The sequence below is a fragment of the Pogoniulus pusillus genome, chromosome 28, assembly GCF_015220805.1.
Source record: "Pogoniulus pusillus isolate bPogPus1 chromosome 28, bPogPus1.pri, whole genome shotgun sequence".
Lineage (NCBI taxonomy): Eukaryota > Metazoa > Chordata > Aves > Piciformes > Lybiidae > Pogoniulus > Pogoniulus pusillus.
The window spans coordinates 18,875,075-18,899,158 of NC_087291.1; the positions used below are offsets into that span (position 1 = coordinate 18,875,075).

General features: G+C 53.9%; 1 protein-coding gene and 2 long non-coding RNA genes across 7 annotated transcripts in view; 1 reads left to right on the forward strand and 2 right to left on the reverse strand.

Annotated features, from left to right (window-relative positions):
- Positions 1-2,186, reverse strand: part of LOC135187822 (uncharacterized) — a 29,454-nt gene extending 27,268 nt beyond the window's left edge. For all 3 annotated transcript variants that reach the window (XR_010307462.1, XR_010307464.1, XR_010307463.1), the window contains exon 1: positions 2,101-2,186. This is a non-coding gene — a long non-coding RNA (uncharacterized LOC135187822). The remainder of the gene's footprint in view (positions 1-2,100) is intronic.
- Positions 734-5,522, forward strand: FZD1 (frizzled class receptor 1). 2 transcript variants are annotated; one of them, XM_064166842.1, is made up of 2 exons: positions 734-3,276; positions 5,037-5,522. In XM_064166842.1, the coding sequence occupies exon 1, from the start codon at positions 1,237-1,239 to the stop codon at positions 3,007-3,009; it is 1,773 nt and encodes a 590-aa protein (XP_064022912.1). In that variant the 5' UTR covers positions 734-1,236; the 3' UTR covers positions 3,010-3,276; positions 5,037-5,522. The 2 variants fall into 2 exon arrangements, with proteins under 2 accessions (XP_064022912.1, XP_064022911.1); XM_064166841.1 differs by lacking the exon at positions 5,037-5,522 and adding an exon at positions 3,412-4,706.
- A 318-nt stretch (positions 5,523-5,840) lies between these two features.
- The window catches only part of LOC135187821 (uncharacterized), an 83,797-nt gene continuing 65,553 nt past the window's right edge, over positions 5,841-24,084 (reverse strand). For both annotated transcript variants that reach the window (XR_010307461.1, XR_010307460.1), the window contains 2 exons: positions 20,868-20,971; positions 5,841-7,709 (listed from right to left, as the gene is read on the reverse strand). This is a non-coding gene — a long non-coding RNA (uncharacterized LOC135187821). The remainder of the gene's footprint in view (positions 7,710-20,867; positions 20,972-24,084) is intronic.

Here is a 24,084-nt window from a genome sequence, read left to right on the forward strand (position 1 = left end):
CTCGACTGTGTCCAGTGTTCTTTTGCACACCAGCTAAAGCATCCAGAACCGGGGCAAAGCCACGAGCACCTATTTCGAATTAAACTGGAATAGCTGCCCACGGGGCAGAAGGAAGAAAGGGAATGGGAGAAACATGTGATGATTTTCCTATCTCAAGCTGCTGTACCCGAAGAAGCGGTAGCACATCGAAGCCCGCGGGAGCACGAGGGCTGGCCTCCCGCACAGCGCCGGCTGCCGGTGTGTGGGGCGCACACCTCGCTGTCTGCCTGCCAGCTGCCCCAGAGTTGTCACAGCTACCCCACCTCCTGCATTTCTGAGCTGCAGAGACGCTCCCGGATCGTTCCTCGCTGCCTGCAGCAGTCTTCTGACAACAGCCCTGCCCTCGCCCCCAGCCCGGGCGCACTCCCCCGCTCCAGCCTGCCCTTTGCTGTTTAGCAATCTCAATCCCTCATGCCCCTGCCGCCCCCTCTGGTTTGTGAATGGAGCCCAGATTAGCACGGCTGCCTTTCCGCTGGGGCAGACACCAAGCCTGCGGAGCCCTGGAGCCCAGCTCCATGATCTCAGCTATCGTCACCACCCGGGAATCCAACAAAACCACCCCCGGCCCCGCGGTGCAACCCCCACCATGCAGCCAGCCGGCCTCCTCCAGCACTGCCGCAGTGCCGACCGAAAAGACAACCCGCAAGCCGCCCTGCTCCCCCGCCTCGGGGCACAGCACCAAGCTCCACAGATAAGCCTCCTCGGCGCCGCAGCCCTTTTGTGCCGGGCGCGGGGCAGCGCCGCCGCCCGCTCCCCGCCCCGCGCCCGCCCCCGGCTGAGGGCGCTGGGAGCCGGTCCCTGTACGCAAGGAAAGTTCGGCGTCGGTTTCAAGGCTCCTCCCTGCCGGTGAAAGGCAGACTGCGGGGCGCCTGGAAACCGGTCCGAGGGAGCGCGGCGAGGCGAGGCGCGGGGCGCGGGCTCGAGGGGCCGGCACAAATGGTCAGGCGGCGGCGGCGGCGGCGGCGGCCGCGGGGGTAGCGGCGGAGTCTCGGGAGGCGCGGCCGGGCGCTGCCGCCTGTGCGGGGCCAGAGCTGTGCGGCCGCGGCTCCCCCTCGAGTGGCGGCCGGGGTTGCTGCCCGCCCCGTCCCTGCCCGCCGATCCCTTCATGACTCGCAAGTTCGAGTCGGGAGGAGCAGCGGAGGAGACGACGGCGGTGGGGCGACGGGAGCCCAGCTGGGCAGGCGGCACCGATTGAGCATGGCCGAGAGGCGCGGGCCGGCGACGAACGGCGGCGGAGGGGAAGTTGGCGGCGGGCGGAGGGCGAGCGGCTGCGGCCGGTGTCAACGGCTGCTGCCGCCGCTGCTGCTCTTGTGGGCGGCGGCGCTGCCTGCCGGCGGCCAACCCTCGGTTCCAAACGGGGAACGGGGCATCTCCATCCCGGACCACGGCTACTGCCAGCCCATCTCCATCCCGCTCTGCACCGACATCGCCTACAATCAGACCATCATGCCCAACCTGCTGGGCCACACCAACCAGGAGGACGCTGGGCTGGAAGTGCACCAGTTCTACCCCCTGGTGAAGGTGCAGTGCTCGGCCGAGCTCAAGTTCTTCCTCTGCTCCATGTACGCCCCGGTGTGCACGGTGCTGGAGCAGGCCCTGCCGCCCTGCCGCTCCCTTTGCGAGCGGGCCCGCCAAGGCTGCGAGGCCCTCATGAACAAGTTCGGCTTCCAGTGGCCCGACACGCTGCGCTGCGAGAAGTTCCCGGTGCACGGTGCCGGCGAGCTCTGCGTGGGGCAAAACGCCTCCGAGCGCGGCACCCCCACGCCCGCCCTGCGACCTGAGAGCTGGACTAGCAACCCCCACCGAGGAGGCGGCGGCGGACCCGGGGGCTCCGGGCCCGGCGAGGCCCGCGGGCGCTTCTCCTGCCCGCGGGCTCTGAAGGTGCCATCCTACCTGAACTACCGCTTTCTCGGGGAGAAGGACTGCGGAGCTCCCTGCGAGCCCGGCCGCCTCTACGGCCTCATGTACTTCGGGCCCGAGGAGCTGCGCTTCTCCCGCACCTGGATCGGCATCTGGTCGGTGCTGTGCTGCGCCTCCACCCTCTTCACCGTGCTCACCTACCTGGTGGACATGAAGCGGTTCAGCTACCCGGAGCGGCCCATCATCTTCCTTTCGGGCTGCTACACGGCGGTGGCCGTGGCCTACATTGCCGGCTTCCTCCTGGAGGAGAGGGTGGTCTGCAACGAGCGCTTCACCGAGGACGGCTCCCGGACCGTGGCCCAGGGCACGAAGCGGGAGGGCTGCACCATCCTCTTTATGATGCTCTACTTCTTCGGCATGGCCAGCTCCATCTGGTGGGTCATCCTTTCCCTCACCTGGTTCCTGGCCGCCGGCATGAAGTGGGGCCATGAGGCCATTGAGGCCAACTCTCAGTACTTCCATCTGGCCGCCTGGGCTGTGCCGGCCATCAAAACTATCACCATCCTGGCTCTGGGGCAGGTGGATGGGGACGTCCTCAGCGGCGTCTGCTTTGTGGGCATCAACAACGTGGATGCGTTGCGAGGCTTCGTGCTGGCCCCCTTGTTCGTCTACCTGTTCATCGGCACCTCCTTCCTGCTGGCCGGCTTCGTGTCGCTCTTCAGGATCCGGACCATCATGAAGCACGACGGCACCAAGACAGAAAAGCTGGAAAAGCTCATGGTGAGGATAGGCATCTTCAGTGTTCTCTACACGGTGCCGGCCACCATCGTCATTGCCTGCTATTTTTATGAGCAAGCTTTTAGGGAACAGTGGGAGAGGAGCTGGGTCACGCAGAGCTGTAAGAGCTACGCCATCCCTTGCCCCAACAACCACAGCAGCCACCACCCGCCCATGAGCCCCGACTTCACTGTCTTCATGATCAAGTATCTCATGACCTTAATTGTGGGCATCACCTCGGGCTTCTGGATCTGGTCTGGGAAAACCCTGAACTCTTGGAGGAAGTTTTACACCAGACTCACCAACAGCAAGCAGGGAGAGACCACAGTCTGAGACCCCTGCCCACCGGGACGGAGAGGTGGCTGGCGGCTGGAGGACCGGGGCTCTGCCTTGGGAAGCAGCTCCTTATCCAAGCTTGGACAAACTCTGCGAACCACGAGTGGCTTCTGAAGGCAGCAAGGAGCAGAGGACGATCCAGGTGGGGACTTATGCATCTGGGGACCTCCCGGATTTGACATCCCGAATCTCGGTCTTTCGTAGGAACTGGAAATGCACCGCCAGGCTGGGGGAGAGGGATGTAAATAGCCTCTGTAAGATTTTGTAAGTATATTTGTATTTAAGTTACAAAAGAAAAAAGCCAACTCATTTTTTTTTATTATTTAGGACACTTTTAACTCTCTGTCGGATTTCACTTCCTTAGTTAAAAAAAAGGCGGCTTTGATTTTTATTTCGTAGGGCAAGAATGGGGAAAAAACTGCCAGTAAGAGAAACCAAAACAACCCCTGTTCGCCTCCCCCACAGCGCTGGTGTTGGAATGGCCTTGCTGGGAGGGCCGGGAGCGTGGCCGCTGCCTCTGCCCAGGGCCCTTCCTGCTGCGAGCCGGGCCCGGGCCCGGGCGCAGGAAGCGTTGGGGAGAAGCAGCAGCTTGCCGCCGGGGCTCCGTGTGGGGAGCACGGAGCCTCCGTTGTCCCCGTTGTCAGCAAGGACAGCAGCCGCCGGGCGGCGGCTCAGAGGAGGCCTGGGGCAGGCCGAGCCCCGCTGAGCCGAGGCGGGAAGCCGGCAGCCCCCCGCATGGGGTGGGCAGAAGCGAGGCCCAGCGCGGCCTTTCTCCGCAGGGAGCGGCGCTCCTCGGGCGAGAGCGTGCGGCTGCCGGCTGCCCGCTGCCGGCTGCCCGCTGCCGGCTGCCCGCTGCCGGCTGCCCGTCTCGCAAGATCAATTTCAGTGCACCGCGTAGCTACGAGAGTTGGCCTGTTGCAGGAGGGAGCACTGCCTGCATCTGCACCGGTCCTTAGGCTTAGGAGGTGGATGGGGACATAGATTTTCCAAATTCCCCTTCGCGCTGTGGTGTTTTCGAGCCTCACTTTTCAGTGGAGAGGTGGGAGCGGAGAGGAGCTTCAACACAATGAGCCGCAGCTTGGAGGCTGTTTTTTTGCCTCTCGTAATTTTATCCATACGCTGGCTCTGTTGGGGAAACACTGGAGCCATCGCCCTGAATTTTAATTCATGGGGTTTTAATTCACGACGTTACAAGGACGCGATCATTTTTATCCATAGTAAAATCAAAGAGAAGCAGGATATTTAGGCACTCTGGCGGGATTGAAAGAGCCTCTGCTGTCTCCCTCCTTTTATTTTCAGTGCGGTACAAACTTTGCCTCCTGCAAAGCGAAGCTGCCGTGTGTGCAGTGCACCGACTGCCCTGTGTGGGGTTGTGCTGCTTGATACCAAACCTGACCTGTACCCTGGGACAGATGCATTGGAATATTTAGTCCTCTGCATGGAAACCAGCAGAATGCTTCTCCTGATTGTATGGTTTTAAACTTCTTTTTCTCCTATTGCAAAGCCTGCATTTAGGTTCATAAACACGGTGTCTATCCTGCCATACCCTGAAATGCAGGATTATTGGAACTCCGTGTGCATTTATTCCTGTCCATTCTCGCCAGATCATCTATATTTATAGAGGAATAGAAATTTATATATATTAAATACCATATTTTTAATTTCTCTGAAATAAATGGAGATTTTGTACAAAAGCTGCCTTGTCCCTCTCCATATCCTGACTCCAGTGCTATGTGAGAATACACCAGGTGCCTGGCATTCCGTGTTTCTCTGTATGCTGATTCACAGTAACAAGCTGGAATTCAGTGTGGGAATTCTTTGTGCAGTTTGGGATGTTCTCTCTGTCTCAATCCAGATTAACCCTTCCAGAGGAGCAGTGTGAATTGCTCGGGCTGTGGTCGCTGCTGTGAAATTCAGGGAGAGATCTGCTGTAGGGCAGGAAAAAGCAGCTCAGCAGTTTGTTCCTCCCCCAACCCGTGTTAAAGGGTTCTCTCAGCTTCAGCTTTTTCTTTTCCTATTCTAAGGCAAACCAAAGGATCCCCAGCCGCTGTTGCAGCATTGTCGGAGGATGCTGATGAGTTGAGCAGTTTGTCTCTTGGCGGGTTTTGTCCGACCAGAGTTAACCGGGATGTTCCTGGAAGCATTCCAGCTGGATGGACAGCACTCTGGCTTTAAACCTTCCACCGCAACAGACCCTGCTCGGGCTTCTCTCCGTTTTTTAAGTCCTTGTTCCCAATGGCTTTGTTCGGAAAGCCTGGCTAATGCTGAGACTTGATCGCTGATTCCCAGTCTTAGAAGCTCCTGCAGCATTTCAGGCCCGAGGGTGATAGGAGTTTTGGCTGATTTTTCTCACATCATGCTGCACTATCAGCCGTGGAGGAGGCAGGGAAGCTTAACAAAACCCTCTAACGAGATGGGACCAGAGGACAGGGTTTTCTTCCTTATCTTAAAGTTTATTTTACATAAACACAGTTGCTGCTTCCTCAGATACTGCGCACATTTTCCCCAAACTGCCTCTCTTTTTTTTCTTTTGATATTTCAGCATTTCCAGTCTCACTGCTCAGCACTGAGCTAACCACCCCCGAGTCCAAGCTGAGTCCAGCTGCAGCTGGAATTTCTGGTCGGTGTAACTGAGGTACTCGGGGCAGTCTCCTCGCAGCTGAGCGGGTGTGGGTTATTTATGCACCAGAGAACAGATTTAAGTGTTATGCAGACTTTGTGTCTGCGGCAGGGCTCAGAGACGAAAAATGAAAGTTTCCAGGTGAAGTAACACATGAACACCTGCAGCTCTTGCTCTGCAGACCCAGATCCTCTGGCTGGCTCATTGCAAAGCTGAAGCCCCGTGGCGAACCTTGGTTACTTTAACAGAATAGAGCACTAAGCAAGGTTGTTCCACAGAGCGCCAGCACTGCCCTGCCGGCTGAGCTAGGTGAGTTGTCCCAGGGCAGTGGTTCACAAAGGTCTCCTTGCATGCTGTGCTGCTGCCTGTTCGTACGTTTATCCCCTGGCACAGCGAGGAGTTTCAGCCCTCACCAAGGTGATCCGAGGGTGTCTCAGCTTCTCTGGCTGCACTGGTATTCTGTCTTTTACCTCACTTCAAAACAAAGCCCTGGCTCCAGGGAATTTAGAGAGGCTCTCTCCTTCAACACCCTCTGTCTACCAGAGAGTACCATCACAGCAAGGAACAGTTTCTTACAAAAGCCCAGCTCTCTTCTTCCTGACAAGTGAGGGTTGTCCTCACTCCAAGAAGGATGTAGAGGTGCTGGAACAGGTCCAGAGGAGGGCAACAAAGTTGGTGAAGTGTCTGGAGATCAGGGCTGGTGAGGAGCAGCTGAAGGAGTTTAGTGTGGAGGAGGCTGAAAGGACACCTGTCTCTGGAGTCAGGTGGGGTTTAGTCTCTTCCTAGGATCAGGTGACAGAAGAGGAAGAAATGGCCTCAAGTTGCCCCAGGGAAGGTTTAGGTTGCAGACAACAGAAGAAACTTCTTGACTGAAAGGGTTCTCAGAGCCTGGCACAGGCTCCCCAGGGAGAGGACTGAATGGCCACTCCTGGAGGTGTTTCCCAGAGGCAGAGGTGCTGAGGGCCATGGCTTAACCCCAGCCTTGTTAGAGAATGGCTGGGCTAGGTGAGCTGAAAGGGCTTTGGCAGTGGTTCTGTGCTACAGGTGGTATTTCAGTGAATTAGCAAAACAGGCCTCAATAAGTCACTGCAAGTGCAGCCTTCTCCAGATGAAAGCAACACCACTTGCACAGCCTGTCTGCAGACAATGCTTTTCCAAGCTCCACATGCTTTACGCAAACTGATTTGGTAGGCTGGGACAACTGTGTTTCAGATTTCCACTTGTGTTTAGTGTAAACCTCCAGTGTAACCACATCAGAGAGTCCTCCAGGCATGAGGTCTTGCCCTCATTTGCATTCAAATCAGCAACATTAAGTTGCTTATCTTGAGGCTGAATAAATAAACTTTGGTCTTCAATACAGCACTTAAGACCCACATTCAGCCACCAGCCTCACCTGAAAAAGCTGCTGGGCTCAGCCCCCCCACAAGCTATGGTCCAAGAACCCCCGGGCTTTGGTGCAGTGTGGAAGCATTGGATGCGAATGACCTGAGCTCAGTTGGGAACTTACACTCATAGAAGCACAGAATGGTCTGGATTGCAAGGGGCCTTCAAGATCCAGTTCCAGCCCCCTGCCATGGGCAGAGACACCTCTCACTAGCCCAGGTTGCTCAAGGACACAGCCAACCTGGCCTTGAACACTGCCAGGCTTGAAGCCTCCACAGCTTCTCTGGACAACCTGTTCTAGTACCTTCCCACCCTCCTGGGCAGGAATTGCTTCCTCATTGCTCATCTCAGTCCAGTTTCTTCCAGCCTGAAGCCATCACCCCTCATCCCGTGACTCCATAACTGCAGCCTGCAGAGCAGGAGCAGGCAGAGTGCAGACCACCCCCAGCTGTGGCACTGCCACTTCCCACTGGCACCCCATCAGACCCGTTCCAAGGCTCAGCCTGCCTGTGTCGCACCAGTCACAGACCTGGCTTCCAGGGATCCAGAGCGCAGCTTTGCTGTGCAGGGCCTCAGCCTCTTCTCATTAGGCTCCGAAGGAGTTTTGCTCCTCACTTCCAAAAGAATGACATCAGCAGCGTTTGCAGGGAGGCACAAACAGTTCCTGGAGCTTTGCCTTTTCTTTCCCATTCAACTACAGGAGAATAAAACAAAACAAAGGCTAGAAGCAGTAAAAACAAATCTGCTGCCTGTTGAGTGGTGCAGTGTGAGGGCTCTGTTTGTTTGGGTTCTTCGATGTGTAATGAAAATAGAGTCACAGAATGGAGGGGTTGGAAGTGACCTCCAGGAATCACCCAGTCCAACCCCTGCTAGGGCAGGCTCACCCAGGGCAAGTCATCCAGGAGCACATCCAAACAGGTTTTGAAAGTCTCCAGAGCAGGAGACTTCACAGCCTCTCTGGGCAGACTGCTGCAGGGCTCCAGCACCTTCACACCAAAGAATTTTCTCCTTAAGCTCAAGTGACACCTCCTGGGCTCCAGTTTGTGCCCATTGCCCCATGTTCTGTCACTGGGCACTACTGACAGGAGCCCAGCCTCTCGCCTGCCCACTCCTCAGCTCTTTCTGATGAAATCCTCTCACAGGCTGCTCTGCTCCAGGCTCAACCGCCCCAGGGCTCTCAGCCTTTGCTACTCACACAGACTCTCCAGGCCCCTCAGCAGCTTTAAGGCTTCTCTTAGACTCCCTCCAGTAGTTCTGTGTCTCTCTTGAACTGGGCGGGGGGGAGGCACAAGAGCTGGAGTTATGGAGGTGTTAGTTCTATTTGTAGCTGAGTACCCTCAGATCCCATCTCCTGGCACAGCTGGGCTGCCCGGGTTGGTGGCAGACTGTCGGACTGCCCGCCCCTGGAGGACCTGGAAAGCTGCATGTGTGTGTTGCTGAGGGCTGTGGGTTAGTGGCAGTGGCTGAGCAGCTGTGGGTGAGCAGCTGGACTCGATCTCAAAGGTCTCTGCCAGCCTCACAGTCGTGTGGTTCTGCTACTATCTGCAAAGCAAGGGGCTTTGGCATTCTGTTCAGGCTTCGGGAGAGGCCTGGCGTAAGCAGCAGTGCCTCGGGTAGCCTCTGCAGACGGCAGCTCTGCTGCGCCCCGGGGAAGGTGACCATGGACCTCCTTTGTTCTGCCTCCTCTGCACAGCCCTGCAAAGGAGGGGGCACGTGTGGAGGAGGGATGGGATGGAGACAGCACTGGGGATTGTTTGTTCTGCTGTCAGATAAAACAGCAATGAGCTTACCCCTGCTTTGCTTTTTGGTTTTCTTCTTCAGTACAAGAGAAGCCTCCTGACTCTGCAGGCAGCCTGGGTATGTGGGGGCTGCAGCACTGAACACAGCACTCAGCCATCCAACCTACTCCATGTCTTTTAAAAACCCTCTTCATGCAGCACCCCCAACATACCACCGACCACGGTGTGCTCCAGCAAAGCCAGTCCCTGCTTCAGAAGAACTGTCCCAACCTGTGGATGCCCAGAGGGCTATCCTGCCTCTGGGGTTGCCTCTTCTCCATGCCCAGGCCACAGCCACAAGCACCTGCCTCAGTTCCAGTACTGAAGCTAATGGCTTCAGACTGGAGGAAGCTGGACTGAGATGAGACGTGGGGAAGAAATTCTTCCCTGTGAGGGTGCTGAGGCACTGGAACAGCCTGCCCAGGGAACAGCCTGCCTGTCCCTTCAAATCCCTGTAGGTTTTTGAAGATGTTTGGATGAGGACCTTAGGAACATGGTCTAGGAGTTGCCTACAGGAAGTTAGGTTATGGTTGGACTGGATGGTCTTAAGGTCTTTGCCAGCCAGGCAGTTCTATGACTCTAAGATCATCTGCTGTTGCCCAGTGGTACTGAGATGTGTCAAATTTAGGTAGTTCCACCCATTGCCTGCCAACCTCAAACTTTTAGACTTCATTTTAAAGAGCCTCTTTCCCATTTCCTGCTCTCTGAAGCTCACTTTCCTGTTTCCAGAGCTATGAAGCCATCCACTGTGGGGGATGCTCTGTGCTGGCCCCAGGGAGCAAACAAAAGCCATCTCGCTTCTAGTCTTCAAGGGCTTGTCCCCACCACCCTGCACGGCCCTGTCTGACTCTCCATCAGCCTTGCCAGCAGATGGTTTCCTTAACCCCATGATGCAAACACCCTCTTCCCTCCTGGCTGTGGGCAGGAAGCCCTCCCAGCTCTTTCCTTCTGACTTTGGCAAGTCCTCTCATAGGGCAATCATGGCAAATGACATATGGGGATATGAGCCTCTGCTTTTGGCTCGCCCATGCCTGCTTTGGCCACTGGAAATGTTAGTGTCCTTTGGCAGATGCTGGCCTGCACTGCTGTCCACAGCATTCACTGAAGTGCAAGAGGAGCTCAGAGTTTGGTGTGCTCACTGTGGCTTACAGACTGCCTACATGGCTGCTCCAGGGCTGGCAGAATGGGAACAGCACCACAAAATCCCAGCACCATGGCAAGTGCCTGTGGCTTGGCTCTCTGCTTTGGCCCTTGCGCCCTGTGCTATCCTGTCTTCTTGGGTGCCAGGAGAACCTGGATCCCTTCCTGAAGTCCAGTGCCAAATTCTGAGTTGGTTCATATAGAGAGGAGCACAGACTGTGAACAGCAAAACTGCTGAATGAGGGCAACTTCTGAAGGCTCTGCTGGAAGCTCTGTTCCTTGGAGCCTTTAAATCCAGATGAGCTATCTCCCCAGAAGATAAGCTCCTGCACACCCTCAAATTCTTACATTTGATGCAGCTATTTCTAATGCAATTCTGTGGCTTGTTAGAGGCCAGGTTAAATAACTCCAAATGCTACTTCTGAACTCCAACTCTATCTGTCAGTGACAGCTGCAGGAGTTCACCTGAGCCTTCTCCAGGCATCTTTCAGTGAGTGCATGGCCTGGCATTTGGAAACTGCTTGGATGGTTCTGCTCCAAGTTGCTCTGGTGGACATCATCCAGGAGGTCGATCTGGACTCCCAGAGAGCACCCCAACACACAGTGTAAAGACTGGGGTGCAATAGCATGACTGGGAGATTAAGTGCTGCATGAATGAGCAAAGAGCTGAGCTTTGCCCTGCCACCACTCTGCAGCTGCGGAGTGATAAGAATGGAAGTAAAAGAGGACAGCACATAAAAGTGACCAGAACTTGTTGGGAAAGCCTGGGGAGCTCTAGGGGAGTGCTAGGACTTGATGAGCTTAGAACCACAGAATAGGTTAGGTTGGAAGGGACCTTCAAGACCATCCAGTTCCAACTCCCTGCCATGGGCAGGGACAGATCCTACCAGCACAGCTTGCTCAGGGCCTCATCCAGACTGGCCTTGAACACCTCCAGGGAGGGGGCAGCCACAGCCTCCCTGGGCAACCTGTGCCAGTGTCTGCCCACCCTGTCAAGGATTTCTTCCTCATCTCCAGACTCAATCTCCTCTCTCCCAGCTCAAAGCCACTGTCCCTCATCCTGTCACTCCCAGCCCTTGTGCAAAGTCCCTCTCCAGCTCTCCTGGAGCCCCCTCAGGTACTGGAGGGCTGCTCTGAGGTCTCCCTGGAGCCTTCTCTTTTCCAGGATGAAGAGCCCCAACCCTCTCAGCCTGTTCTCATAGATCTCTTCCAAGCTCAGCAGTTCTATGACTGTGATTCCATGGTTCTATGTTTCCATGGTTCTCTGTTCTACTGTCTTGTCCCCTTGAGATTTAACTAATCACAAAAAACATGTGCACTGGCAAATCCCAGTCCTCACCACCATGAGTCCATTCAGAAAATATCTTTCTGGCAAGTGCTTCAATAGCCACCAACTTGCCCAGGGCATGGCAACCCTCCAAGCAGTCACTGGATATTGCTAGCTGTTCCAGTTCCCTGAGGAGCAGTGCCCAAAGTGCACACACATGTGGGTGCTTCAGAGGCTGAGGCTCATCACAGCCCGCAAGTGTAGCACATCAGTGCCATGCTTTGGATCATTCCATACCCCTACATTGCTGTAAAGCTTCCTCCTTCTTCCAGGCCAGTGCTCACTTGGTAACAGCTACAGCTACCAGGCTGCTGGGACTGAACAGGAGGCTGCTGGAATGCTAAACATCCACTTTCTCCTCTGTTGTGGCTGCACCACAACTTGGGAACCCTCAGCCTTGTTGCACCAACATCTGGACAACATTTGGGGCTGTCTCTCAAGCACACAGGGTGTGCACCTCTAGTGACTGCTAACTTCCAGCCTCTGTCTCTAATCTATATTTCATGTTTCATGACTGGTAGTCAAAGGAACTGCAGCTAAAGAGCAAGTCGGAATGAAACCGATCCCGGGGAAATCAGTCCCTGCCAGCCTGCACCGGCACACGTCTGTGACAGACACCCTCCCTGGGGATTGGGAGCCATTCTCTCCCACTAATAATCAGCGAGCCTTGCGACTACTGTGCCCACATAATCAAAGATCCCTTCATAAAATGTACTCCCGAGAGGGACAAGCTCCCTGCTCATAACAGGCTGTCAGCTGGAGGCATCTGGAGTCTTTGCTTGCCCTTTTCAGTACCCAGTCATTAGCTCCGTGCTCCCTCATGTCCTCCTGGGTGCAAACCAGAAGGCAATCGTGCACATGGTGCCCTGCAGAAGACACGTGTGGGCACTGGTGGCTTTGCCAGTTTGTTCTCCCCCACAGCCTACCAGAGGGATTTCTCACAGGGAGCACAGTTATATCCCTGCCAGATGGGCTCTGTTCTGCTCGAGCCCAAGTTAAGCTCCCATGGCTCAGAAAGGCACCAGAACCACCTCTGGCGCTCTGAGGTCAGAGCTCGGGGTGCTGGGCTGGGGCAGCCTCTGGGTTGCAGATCTGCACTGCCAAGGACTGCAGGGGAAAAAACACCCAAACCCAACCAAGTCAGAGCAGTTCTGTGCGTACAGTCTCCAAAAACCTAAACAGTTTAAGCTTCCTCCCATGAAAATGGAATCATGGAATGGCAGGGACCTCCATGGCAGGCCAACTGGAACTAGATGATTTTGAAGGTCCCTTCCAACCCAACCCATTCCAGGATTCTATGCTCTTTTCTCCAGGCCTGACATTTACATCCTCACTGCCCCAGTTTGCAGATGACAGAGCCAAAGCAAGGCCCTGGCAGCCCTGTGGCCAGCACAGCAGCAGGTCACCCGGTGCCTTTTGCTGCATGACCAGAGAACACTGCTCTCAAAGACCCAGGAGGGGCAGGCTCATAATGGTCCTTTTGAGAGGAATGTTCTTCACATCCTAGCTCGGTTTTGATTGCTGTTCTGTCCTCATGTGGAATATTTTAACAAGAACTCTGCATAGGGAGGACAATCCATTTTCTTCCCCAGGTCAGAAAGGCAGGGAACAAAGGAGAGGCTGCTGCTGAGCCCAAGCTCTCCTCAGCTACCTGCAGACGGAACACGACTGCGATGTGTTGATGAATCCAGCCCCCTGGCCTCTGCCAGGCATCTTTGCTGTGCCCCCTTTTATGCTGCACTTAGGACAGGCCCTTAGCCTGACCACTGCTTCCCTGGTTTCATCCTCCTGCCACTCCACATTTAGAAATGGGGCTAGCAATTGATTTCTGACTCCATCTGCATCCCTGCTTCCTCAGGGAATTGGGTTGGGAGCATGAAAGCATTTCAAGCATGGACGACACATTCCTGATGCAGTGACAAGACACGGGAGGGAGGGTGGACACGAGGGGAGCAGCACAAGGTGGGCACAAGGGGAGAAGCACAGGGTGGGCACGAGGGGAGAAGCACAGGATGGGCACGAGGGGAGCAGCGCAGGGTGGGCAGGAGGGCAGCAGCGCAGGGTGGGCAGGAGGGCAGCAGCGCAGGGTGGGCAGGAGGGCAGCAGCGCAGGGTGGGCAGGAGGGCAGCAGTATAGAGTAGACATCCCTCAGCTATTAAGGGACACTGATCAGATCCTCTCTGAGGCTACTCCCCTGCATGCTCTCAGTCCCAGGGCTCTCAGCCTTTGCTCCTCACACACGTTCCAGGCCCTTCAGCATCTTCAGAGTCTCTGCTGGACTCTCCAGCAGTTCCCTGTCCCTCTTGACCTGTCGAGTGCAGAACTTCACACAATGCTCCAGATGTGACCTCCCCAGGGCAAAGCAGAGGGGTAGGAGAACCTCCCTTGAGGACCCTTGAGGAGCTGGGGTAAGCCTTTAGCCAGGTCCTCACGCCTGTGTTCCAGGCTTCCAAGCACACTCCCTGCCATGGCTTATTTTTGACCTCTCCCCTGAGAGATGGGTCCAGGAGTGAGGCTAATTCAGCTCCTCTGGTCTCCTGGGAGTCCCACCAACAACTCAGCTGCAGCTTTAGTGACCTGCAGAGAAAATTCTGGGTTTTTTTTTTGCTGACCCTACTTTGGCTAGCCACATGCAGCTGTAAAACTTCATGCTCATAATCCAGAAAGGCAGCTGGGATTTTCAGCCCTAAGCTGTCAAATGTCATGTTCCTACCAGGCTGGATTAAATGATAATAGCAGAATAATTCTTTTAATAAGATATTTCAGATATACTTGAAATTGAAGCTTTAGTGAAACGAGCCCCTTGGAATGCTGCTGTGCCAGAGCAAAACCACACTGAGTTCTGCAGCTGTGGGGTGTTCAGTGGCAGTGCAGCAGAGCCTGGCAGCGTAACACACAAGCTCACAACCTCAGCTCCTACTGAAAGACCACCAGGCCATCCATCTGGAAACTGAGCCTACTAGTACCTGCCACTTCACGATGCCCTCAGTGTAGGGCAATCACTTCACTCCTCTTTTGCTGAGGAGTTTGTTTACCCTGTACAAAAATACACAAATACTCTTTCTTGCTGTGAGTTTTCTGTGTGTGGATGAGTGTGTGGAGTGATGTCAGGCACAAAGAGGTGTGCAGTACATAGCTGGCAATAATCCTTATGAGGACTTGGTGCCAGGGATTCATCTCACTCGCTTTACCCAGAAAAAGGAGCCACCTGCTCCAAGCCAGTCACCTAGGACCTTCTGAAATTGCGGCCCAGCCTGGCCTTCAACATCTCCAGAGAGGAGGCAGCCACAGCCTCCCTGGGCAACCTGTGCCAGTGTCTGCCCACCCTCACTGTCAACAATTTCCTCCCCATCTCCACCCTCAATCTCTCCCAGCTCAGAGCCATTGTCCCTCATCCTGGCACTCCCAGCCCTTGTCAAAAGTCCCTCCCCAGTTCTCCTGCAGCTCCTTCAAGTACTGACAGGCTGCTCTAAAGTCTCCCTGCAGCCCCAAGAATCTATGGTGAGAGACAGCCAGTTCCAGAGGGTGACCCACTCTTATCTCTACAGAATGGGAGAGAGGAGCTTCTCTCCAGTGCCTGCAGAGCAAGCCTGCATAACTAATTCAGTGCAAGCAGACACCTTCAGAATGCTAAAGTTAGGGACAGGAAACCCAAACCAGCTTTGTTCTCCATAGAAGCCTCTCTTGCGGAGCTGACTGACGGAGATTTATGCACCACTTCTGGTTGCCTACCACTAAGTTACAGAAGATGTTTTCCACTTCCTAAGGGTTCTGTAATTTTAGTTTTTCTCTACTGGCTGTGGTCATGATTACAGTGAAGAGGAAATTGCTCATGGTGCCAGTTCAGTTCTTGTTTTGTGTTTGGTCAAATGTTCTCCTTAAGAACATCTTTGAAGCAGATAATTATATAATTGTATAAATGTGACTTGAGCACTGCCATCACTGGGTGGACTTTGAAATCATTGAGGGGAGAAGGAAAAGGGAGGGGAAGAATTCATGAGATCTCCAGTAAAGGGAATTATTAATCTGCAGAAATATGTGCCTCTGTTCCTGCTGGCTCGGCACAAGCACTGACTTCACATCTTGTAATGTGCCTTCTGAAACTGAAAACCCCAAAATAAAACAGAAACGCGTGTGGAGACCTACACTGGTCCAGCCTGGGATGACTTTGATATCTTAAGGAAGCAGATGTAGGAATAAAATGTAAACTAGGTTTGGGAAAAAAATGCAAGCCCAGGAGAAAACCAGCAACACTGTCTCCTGGTGCAATGGTGAGTCTTGGCAAGAACACGTCTGGGTGCTTCTGAGAGCAAAACTCAGATGCTTGGCTCAATCTGCAGCACAGACATCTCCTGCAGTAGAAATGTTATCTCTGCTTTCCCAGCATGTTCTGAGAGCCAGATTCCAGCACTGCCTGAAAGAATGTGTTTCTCTCCAGCAGTGGTTTGAATCTGTAGCTCATCATAGAAGCAAAGAAAATCATCGTGACCAAGTTCTTTGCTGAAGTAAAACAAGCAAAGTGGAGAACATGCTGTGCCTAAAGCAGGCCAGCTCCTGAGCCACTGGAAAATGGCATGCAGTGCTTTGCAAAACTGGGAGGACATGGGAAGTGCACTAACAAGAGAGATAACCACCCTGGGACATACAGCAGCACTCTGGAGATGATAATAAAACTGGTGGAAAACTTGTTACCCAAGTTAGCAGTATTTTGCTGCTTTCTAAGGCCCAGAGAGTTTAGAGCCAGAGTGATTTGCAAAGATAATCCAGCTCAGGCTGTGACCTTTGACAGCCCTCCTGGTGATAGGAAGAACAGATCATCTGGATGTCAGGAAGATGAGAAGGTTGGGAAGGCAGCTGGATCTGCAGGAGAAAACAGGCAAAGGCCATCCTGTGGGCTTAATAAAGATGCCTTTTGTTTAGGGAGCTGGGATAAGTGGGGTGTACCAACAGCTCATTTTCCAGAGCTGCTGTGGCACTGCTATGCTCAAGTCAGAGGCACAGAGCTGCTGTTCCAGCTCTCGGAGCTTCAAAGTGCTGTTGGTTTCTACACTGGATAAACACAGCTTCCAAAACCTGGGTCAGCTCTGCTTCCAGCTGGCATCCAGAAAGAGAGAACACCCTCTGTCAGCGTCACTTTCATAAACAAGTTAGCAGCTAGGCAGATGGGCCATGAAAGAGGTCTTTGGAGGAATGTTCCTGACTCCAGAATTCCAGTTGTCTGACCCCGACAGCAGCACTCCCACACACTGGGGAGCAGATGGGTGAGGTCAGTGGGGGAGTGCCAAGGCTGCAGAGATGAATCGAGAAAAAGGCCAAAGACACAGGAAACCAGATTTGGATCTGGAACTAAAATCCACCACTCTGTCCTCTTTCTAAAATGAAGGGCAACTCCCCTAACTTTTGGGGACACTCAGCATCATAGCCCCAGCTGAAGCACTGCATATAGCTCTGGGGCTCCCTAATACAGGATGGACATGGAACTGTTCAAGACAGTCTGGTGGAGGCCACAAACATGATCAGAGGGCTGGAGCAGCTCTACTATGGGGACAGGCTGGGAGAGTTGGGACTGTTCAGCCTGGAGAAAAGAAGGTCCTGGGGAGACCTCAGAGCAGCCTGCCAGTGTCAGAAGTGGGCTTCAGGAGAGCTAGGGAAGGACTCTGCACAAGGGATGGGAGTGACAGGACGAGGATGGCTCTGAGCTGGGAGAGGGGAGATTGAGACTGGAGGAACAAATCCTTGACAGTGAGGGTGGGGAGACACTGGCACAGGTTGCACAGAGAGGCTGTGAATGTCCCCTCCCTGGAGGTGTTCAAGGCCAGGCTGGATGAGGCCTGGAGCAAGCTGGGCCAGTGGGAGGTGTCCTTGCCCATGGCAGGTGTTTGGGCTGGATGGTTTTGAAGGTCCGTTCCAACCCAAACCCTCTACGATCATGCTGCAGTAAAGTCAAGAAGAGGCAGACACCTCTCACTGTCCCCGGGACACAAGGTTAGACTGGTTTGAGTCTCATCCAAAGAAGATAGAAGTAAGAGCAGCAGGCTGTCTGTATGGACAGCCTCATGTCCAGCCCTCTAGACTTCAATCCATCAGGACATGTAACCTTCCCAAGCTTTGACCACTTTTGAAGCAAAGAAAATTTTCCTGATATCCAACCTAACCCTCCCCTGGTGCAGACTGAGGCCATTTCCTCTCCTCCTGCTCCACATTAAACACCCCAGGGCCCTCAGCTGCTCCTCCCCAGCCCTGTTCTCCAGACCCTTCATCAGTTTTGTTGCCCCTTTCTGGATCTGCTATAGACCCTCAATGCCCTTCCTGGAGCAAGGGGCCCACTTATGATTTCCTCAGGGCTTCTCCTCCTCTTGCTCAGTCAGTTGTGCTGTGCTTGATGGCCAAGTGCCAGCTGTTGAAGCAGGTGTCTGTCAGCCCCACTGCACCTCGCAGCAGCATGCATGAACTCCTGGTGCTTGGAAGCCCAAAAGTAACTGTGGGGCAGTGTTAACAAGTTGCTGTCACAGCCACACCAGTTGCTTGCTGCTGTCTAGCACCATTCCCTGGCATGCACACATGCTGCTGCTCTGGAGACATAGGCACTGTGCTCTGTGTTGCTGTTGCTGCTGTGCTACGGAAGCAGCCTGCCCCTCTGTGCTGAGTGGCACAGCTTGGTACCTCCTCAATTACTCCTCCTGGCCCTCAAAGGCAAGGCTAGCAAATGACGATGGGTACTTGCCAGCAGAAGATCACCTTCTGCTTTGGGCCACCACAGCAGTAACCATACTGAGATAGCTCTCACCTAAATGAGTTTGGGCAAAGCTTTGTCTGGCATCGAGCAGCTGGTTTGCTTTGGTGAAACCTGGGTGAAGAGAGGGAGTGCTGGTTTGAGGGAACTGGAGTATTTTAACAAGAGAAATTAGATCATTGGCTGTGAAAAGTGAGTAATAGTGATGTCTGTGTCACCTATTGGTGTTGCTGAGGTCAGAACAATAGCAGTGTCTCTCACTTCAGTCTGTGTGCCTGGCTGCATCTTGCCTTCCCTCCTCTGCAACCTGATCTGACCATCTCCTTCTAAGCCTTTCCCGGCTCTGGCATCCCCCTGCTTACCTACGAATCAATCAGCTGAGCGTTCAAAGGAGGGCTTGTTTTGGTTCATTCTGAGATAAGGAGGGGTGGGTAGAGGGAGGGAGCTGCCTGGGAACCCTCCTGGGCAGTCCTGCTGCTCGGGAGGGGTGTTTCTGTATTACTTCTAACTTGTCTGTACTTTGTACAGAATGGTAAATATTGTGCACATGTGCTTGTAAATGTGTGTAGTGCTGGAAACAGCTGCAGTTTCACTTCCAGCCCTCTGGCTTGGCCTGCTGATTCCAACTAGGGGGGGAAACTCCCTAACCACCACAGTGGGAAAGCTCAGGGAGCAGCCCCAGAGGGCAATCTGCGCACCAAGGAATGACAGGGGAGGCTTTAGGAGAGAGTCTGGTGAAGGCCACGAGGAGGGGACTAGAAATCTCTCAGGAGTTGAGGCTGAGAGCCCTGGGACTCTTGAGCCTGGAGCTGAGCAGTCCCAGAGGGGATATGACCAATGCTCAGCAAGAGATAAAGGGTGGGGGGCAAGAGGCTGGGGCTAGGCTCTCGTCAGGGTGCCCAGGGACAGGACAAGGGGCACAGACTGGAACCCAGGAGGTGTCACTTGAGCTTAATGAGAAACTTGTTTGGTCTGAGGGTGCTGGAGCCTGGAGCAGGCTGCCCAGAGAGGCTGCTCTGGAGACTTTGAAAACCTGTTTGTCCATATTGCTGTGCAACCTGACCTTGGGGAACCTGCTTTAGCAGAAGGGTTGGACTTGATCTCCAGAGGTCCCTTCCAACCCCATTCAGTGACTTTGCGATTTCATGACCAGAAAGTCCCAGCAGCTGAAAACCCTGATGGAGAGACAGAGGCAAAAGCTTCTCCTTGGTACAGCTCTGCAGGGCTGTGGTGACCATGCCAGCACATCTGTTGAAAGACCTCAGCTCCTCTCTACACTCCTTTCTTTCCAGACACCAGCAGCAGCAAGCTTGGACCTCCACAGAGTCCTGGCCCCAGGATTTTCAGCCAATATGACCCAAGATCTGTCTGTGTGGGCCGTCTCATCCTGCTGCCTACTTCCCACCCCTTTTTATTCCCTCCAGATGTAAAACTGTGATTTTTAAGCTAGATATTCCTGGCAGGTGCTGTGGTTGAAGGTCTACTTCACTCTTTGTCCCTCAAGATAAATTCCCACCCACAGGCTCTTTCAGATTACATTGCAAGCCAATCTCATTTAGCCCAGCAGTGTCTGCTTGTCAGGCTGTCACAGACCTCCTCTGCTGCTCCGCTTGTTTCACTTTTACAGAAATTTGGCAGTAAATCTCATTTTGCCCAAGCCTTGGTCTAGACAGAGCAAAGTTCTCTCTCTAGGAAACTGTTTAGATCCATGGGTGCAGAAATGGTCACTTAGAAATGGAGGCACAGAGCTCTGTGTGGGGTCAAGGGGAAGATGGAAAGTTTGTTGTTGTTGGAGAACAAAAGCACGTTCTGGCTTCTGGTTGCACCAGGGGAGCTTCAGGCTGGAGCTGAGGAAGAATTTCTTTGCTGCCAGAGTGATCAGGGACTGGCAGAGGCTGCCCAGGGAGGCGGTAGAGTCCCCACGCCTGGAGGTGCTCCAGAAAGCTGTGGCCATGGCACTGTGGCCATGGGCTGGTGGCCATGGTGGGTCTGGGTTGGTGGCTGGGCTGGAGGGTCTCAGAGGGCTCTTCCAACTCACATGACTCTATGACTCTATGAATTCAAACCCTATGGGAGGATGCGTCACCAAGAGAAGCTGTTACCTATCCCACACTCTTTTGACCCAAGAATTTCCATGTTTCAGGAGACACAAACAAGACTTTGTGCCAAGGGAGGCTCAGGTTGGATATTAGGAAGAATTCCTTCCCAGAAAGGGTCCTCAGGCTAGATGTGGTGCTGAGGAACATGCTTTAGCTGTGGCAGCTTAACAGTAGCAGTGGGACTGTGAGCTCTAGCTGAGCTGTTGGACTTGATGATCTCTAAAGTCTCTTCCCACCTCAGCAGTTCTGTGGCTCTGATTTAATTTCACTTTAGTTCATGGTTTCTAATGTGGCCCCAGTATAATTCCAGTTTCAAACCTGTGTCTCATCCTGGAACAGAATATTTTTAAATATTTAAACCCAAATCAATGTAAATTTGTTTCCCTTTCTGCCATGGAGGTATCAGACATGGACTAAACAATAAGTGATGAGAGGCAATGGTCTGAGACTAGAGCAGTACAGGTCTAGGCTGAATGTTAGGAAGAGGTCCTTAATTATGAGCGTGGTGTAGCACTGCAATGGGTGCTCCCTGCCCATGGCAGGGGGGTTGAATCTAGAAGATCTGGAAGGTCTCTTCCCACTCAAGCCATTCTATGATTCAATGTCATCTGGAAAAATGCCCCAGGCTATTGCCCCTTGCTTCTAATTTGATCAGTTTGTGCTCCTCGGAGACTGCTACAACAAATCCCCGCTGTGGGAGCAGAGAGGTTACTCCTCCAGTGAGCTATCCAGCAACAGGCAAGTTAAATAAGCAGGAATTTTCACATCTACTTACCCCTTCTGCCGCAGCTCTCTGCATTTCCAGCTTAACCTCTCCCACGGAGCAGCCGCGGTGGTCCTCCTGCTTTGGTGCCGGGTGGCCAGGAGCACAGCTGGGTCCTTCAAGCAAGCGAAAGAGAAGGCAGGTGGGGCTGGCGCTCCCCAGACTCGCTGCGCCCCGCCGGTGCGAGCTGCTTTAGGCTTGCCACGTGTGGCAGCTGGGCTCCTCAGAGCTCGTGCTGCCACACCTGGGCAGCTGCCCTCACCAAAGAGGCCGCTCAGGAAGGGCTGTGCTGGGCACTGGCAGCTGGCACTCGGTTGCTGTCACTTCACTACGGTTTCACTTGTGTGTCACTTGCCAGTCCGTGCCAGGCTGCACTACTGGCCACTGCTCCTGGCTTTGTAGAAAGTTTGCCTAACGAGAAAAGCTGAAGACTAATAAGAGAACTATAGAACCATTCTGGTTGGAAGAGGCCTTTCAGATCACTAAGGCAAACCACTAACCTAGGGGTGCCAAGTCACCACAAAGGGACATCCAAAAAAGGCAGCACACCTACATGGCTCTGAAGCACCTCCAGGGATGGACATTCAGCTGTCCCCTCGGGCAGTCTGTGACAGGCTTTCAGAACCCTCTCCGTCAAGAAGTTTCTTCTCAGGCCCAACCTAAACCTCTCCCTGGGCAACCTGAGGCCATTGGATGTGTTCCTGTGTGGCCTGCCCTAGGTGATCCTGATTTGACAGAGGAGGTTGGACTTGATCTCCAGAGGCCCCTTCCAACTCCTGCCACTCTATGACTCTACAATGTCCTCTCCTCCTGTCACTTGTTCCTAGGGAGCAGAGCCCAACGTCCAGCTGGCTCCAGCCTCCTCTCAGGGAGCTGCAGACAGCAATGAGCTCTGCCCTTAGCCTCCTCTTCTCCAGGCTGAACAACCCCAGGGCCCTGAGCCAGTTCTCTCTATGATAAATGCCCTTGGACTTGGAGTTGCAGAGAGCTTGGCCTGAGTGCTCTGAGCTGTGTAGTTTCTACAGTGCAGAGAAGGACTAGCAGAAAGCAGAACTCCAGCTCTGGGGCAGGTTGGAATTCAGCACATGGTCTGACATATTCATGGCTTGAAGAAAGCAACAAATGTGGGGAAGGTTTATTTTGTGGTGAAGGTGATGTCTGATTGCTGTTGAATACTTTTCATCTATTTTTAATAGTCAAAATTCAATATTCACTGAAAGATCAAAGCACAACAGGCCAAGTCTTACTCTCAGATGTGTATGTTTGCCTCATGCTTTTCTGGCATCTGAAATTCAAGGCACAGCATTTCGCACTGGGGACTTTGCAACCTGGTGCAAGCAAGGAGCTCCTGCTCCTCTTCACAGCAGTACCCCTATGTATGCCCTCTCAGTGCATGCCCCTCTGCCTGCAGTGTCTGAGGCTCCCATGCAGCTCCCAAAGAGGCAGAAAGCAGCAAAAGGAAGGAGTGCATCTTAACCCCATTTTTCCAGGGCATTTAGTTGCTTAATGCTACCCCAGGCCCACAGTGCCTCATGTGTGCTCCTCCCAGCTTCTGCAGCACTGCAGCAAGGTGGGTGCCTTGGTCCTTCTCTCTGGGAACAAGTGACAGGAGGAGAGGAAATGGCCTCAGGTTGCACCAGGGGAGGGCTAGCTTGGACCTTAGAGGAAATTTCTTGGCTGAAAGGGTTCTCATAGCCTGGTACAGGCTGCCCAGGAAGGTGGATGAATGCCCATCCCTGGAGGTGTTTGCAGGAGGCAGAACTGTGGTGCTGAGGCCATGGCTTAGCCCCAGCCTTGGCAGAGTCAGAGAGTGGTTGGGCTGGATGAGTTCAGGGGGCTTTGTCAGCTAAAACAATTCCATGCCACTTCTTGCACTTTCCCCTCCCTCTCACCTCCCATCTTTTTACCTGAGAAGCTTCACTTTTATCAAGTGAACCTCGCAGCACAATCCTGCTCATACCAGGCACTGGGTAAACCGCTCACCAAGCTTCAACAGAGGCAGCAGGTGAGGTCACCTGGTCCTGCCATGCCCAGAGGGGTCCTGTGCTCTGGCATATGCTCAAGCACTCAATATCCCCTTCTGTGCCCGGCAGATGCAGCTCACAGGGGCTGCAGGGATTTGTTTGCAGGGCAGGACACCGTTTTTCTGTGAGGTGAAGCCAGTTTGTCCATGAGGTCCTGTGTTTGTCAACCCAACACCACTGTGCCCATTTGTAAGCCCATCTGGACTGCTGCCTATTAACCCAGGCAGAGCCAGCTGTTACAGAGAGCAAAGCCTGGCTTTCAACTATGTCACCTGGGATGTCACCTGGGACAAAAGCCCAGAGGAATTTCAGTTCTCCATCTTCCAGTGCATATTGAAATGTATTTGAGCCCCGAGACAAGTATCTGCTGGAACGTGGTGAGCTCTGGATTCCGCTCTCACTGTAAGCCAGGAGTGTGGAGCCTCCAGGAGCATCACTGCCTTGCTAGTCTGTAACAGGTTTGGATTTCTTCAGGCAAAGTGCAGCAGCAAGAGCAATTTTCAACACCTTTCTCCCAGGCTAAGATGTTGGCCAGGCTGCTTGTGCAGGCCTCGCTTCACATCCCTTCAGGCAGCAGAGGAAATAGGACATGATGGCCCCCACTGGAGGGTCAGCCTGCGGAACCCCGGGGGGATGGGAGCGCAAAGCAGACGCCCGGGAGAGGAGAGCTGGCAGCAGCTCTGGCTCCCCTGTTGTCAAGGGCTGTCTCCTCAGAACCCTTGAAGTTGGGACCTCTAAGATCATCCAGTCCAAACACCAACCTAAGGCCACCATGGCCATTAAACTATCCCAAATCACAGAACAGATTCACAGAACCATTAAGGTTGGAAGAGCCCTCTGAGACCACCCAGTCCAACCTGCAATCCAGCCCCACCATGGCCACCAAACCCTGGCCCCAAATGCCACTGCCACAGCTTTCTGGAACCCCTCCAGGCATGGGGACTCCAACACTTCCCTGAGCAGCCTCTGCCAGGCCCTGACCACTCTGGTGGCAAAGAAATCTTTCCTCATGTTCAACCTAACCCTCCCCTGGCACAACCTGAGGCCATTTCCTCTGCTTCTATCCCTTGTTCCCAGGGAGAAGAGGCAGGCCGCCACCTGGCTCCAACCTCCTTGCAGGGAGCTGTAGAGATACGAAGGTCTCCTAGCACCACCACAGCCACCAAACCAAGCCCTGATGTGGCACACCTGCCTGCATCCAGTGC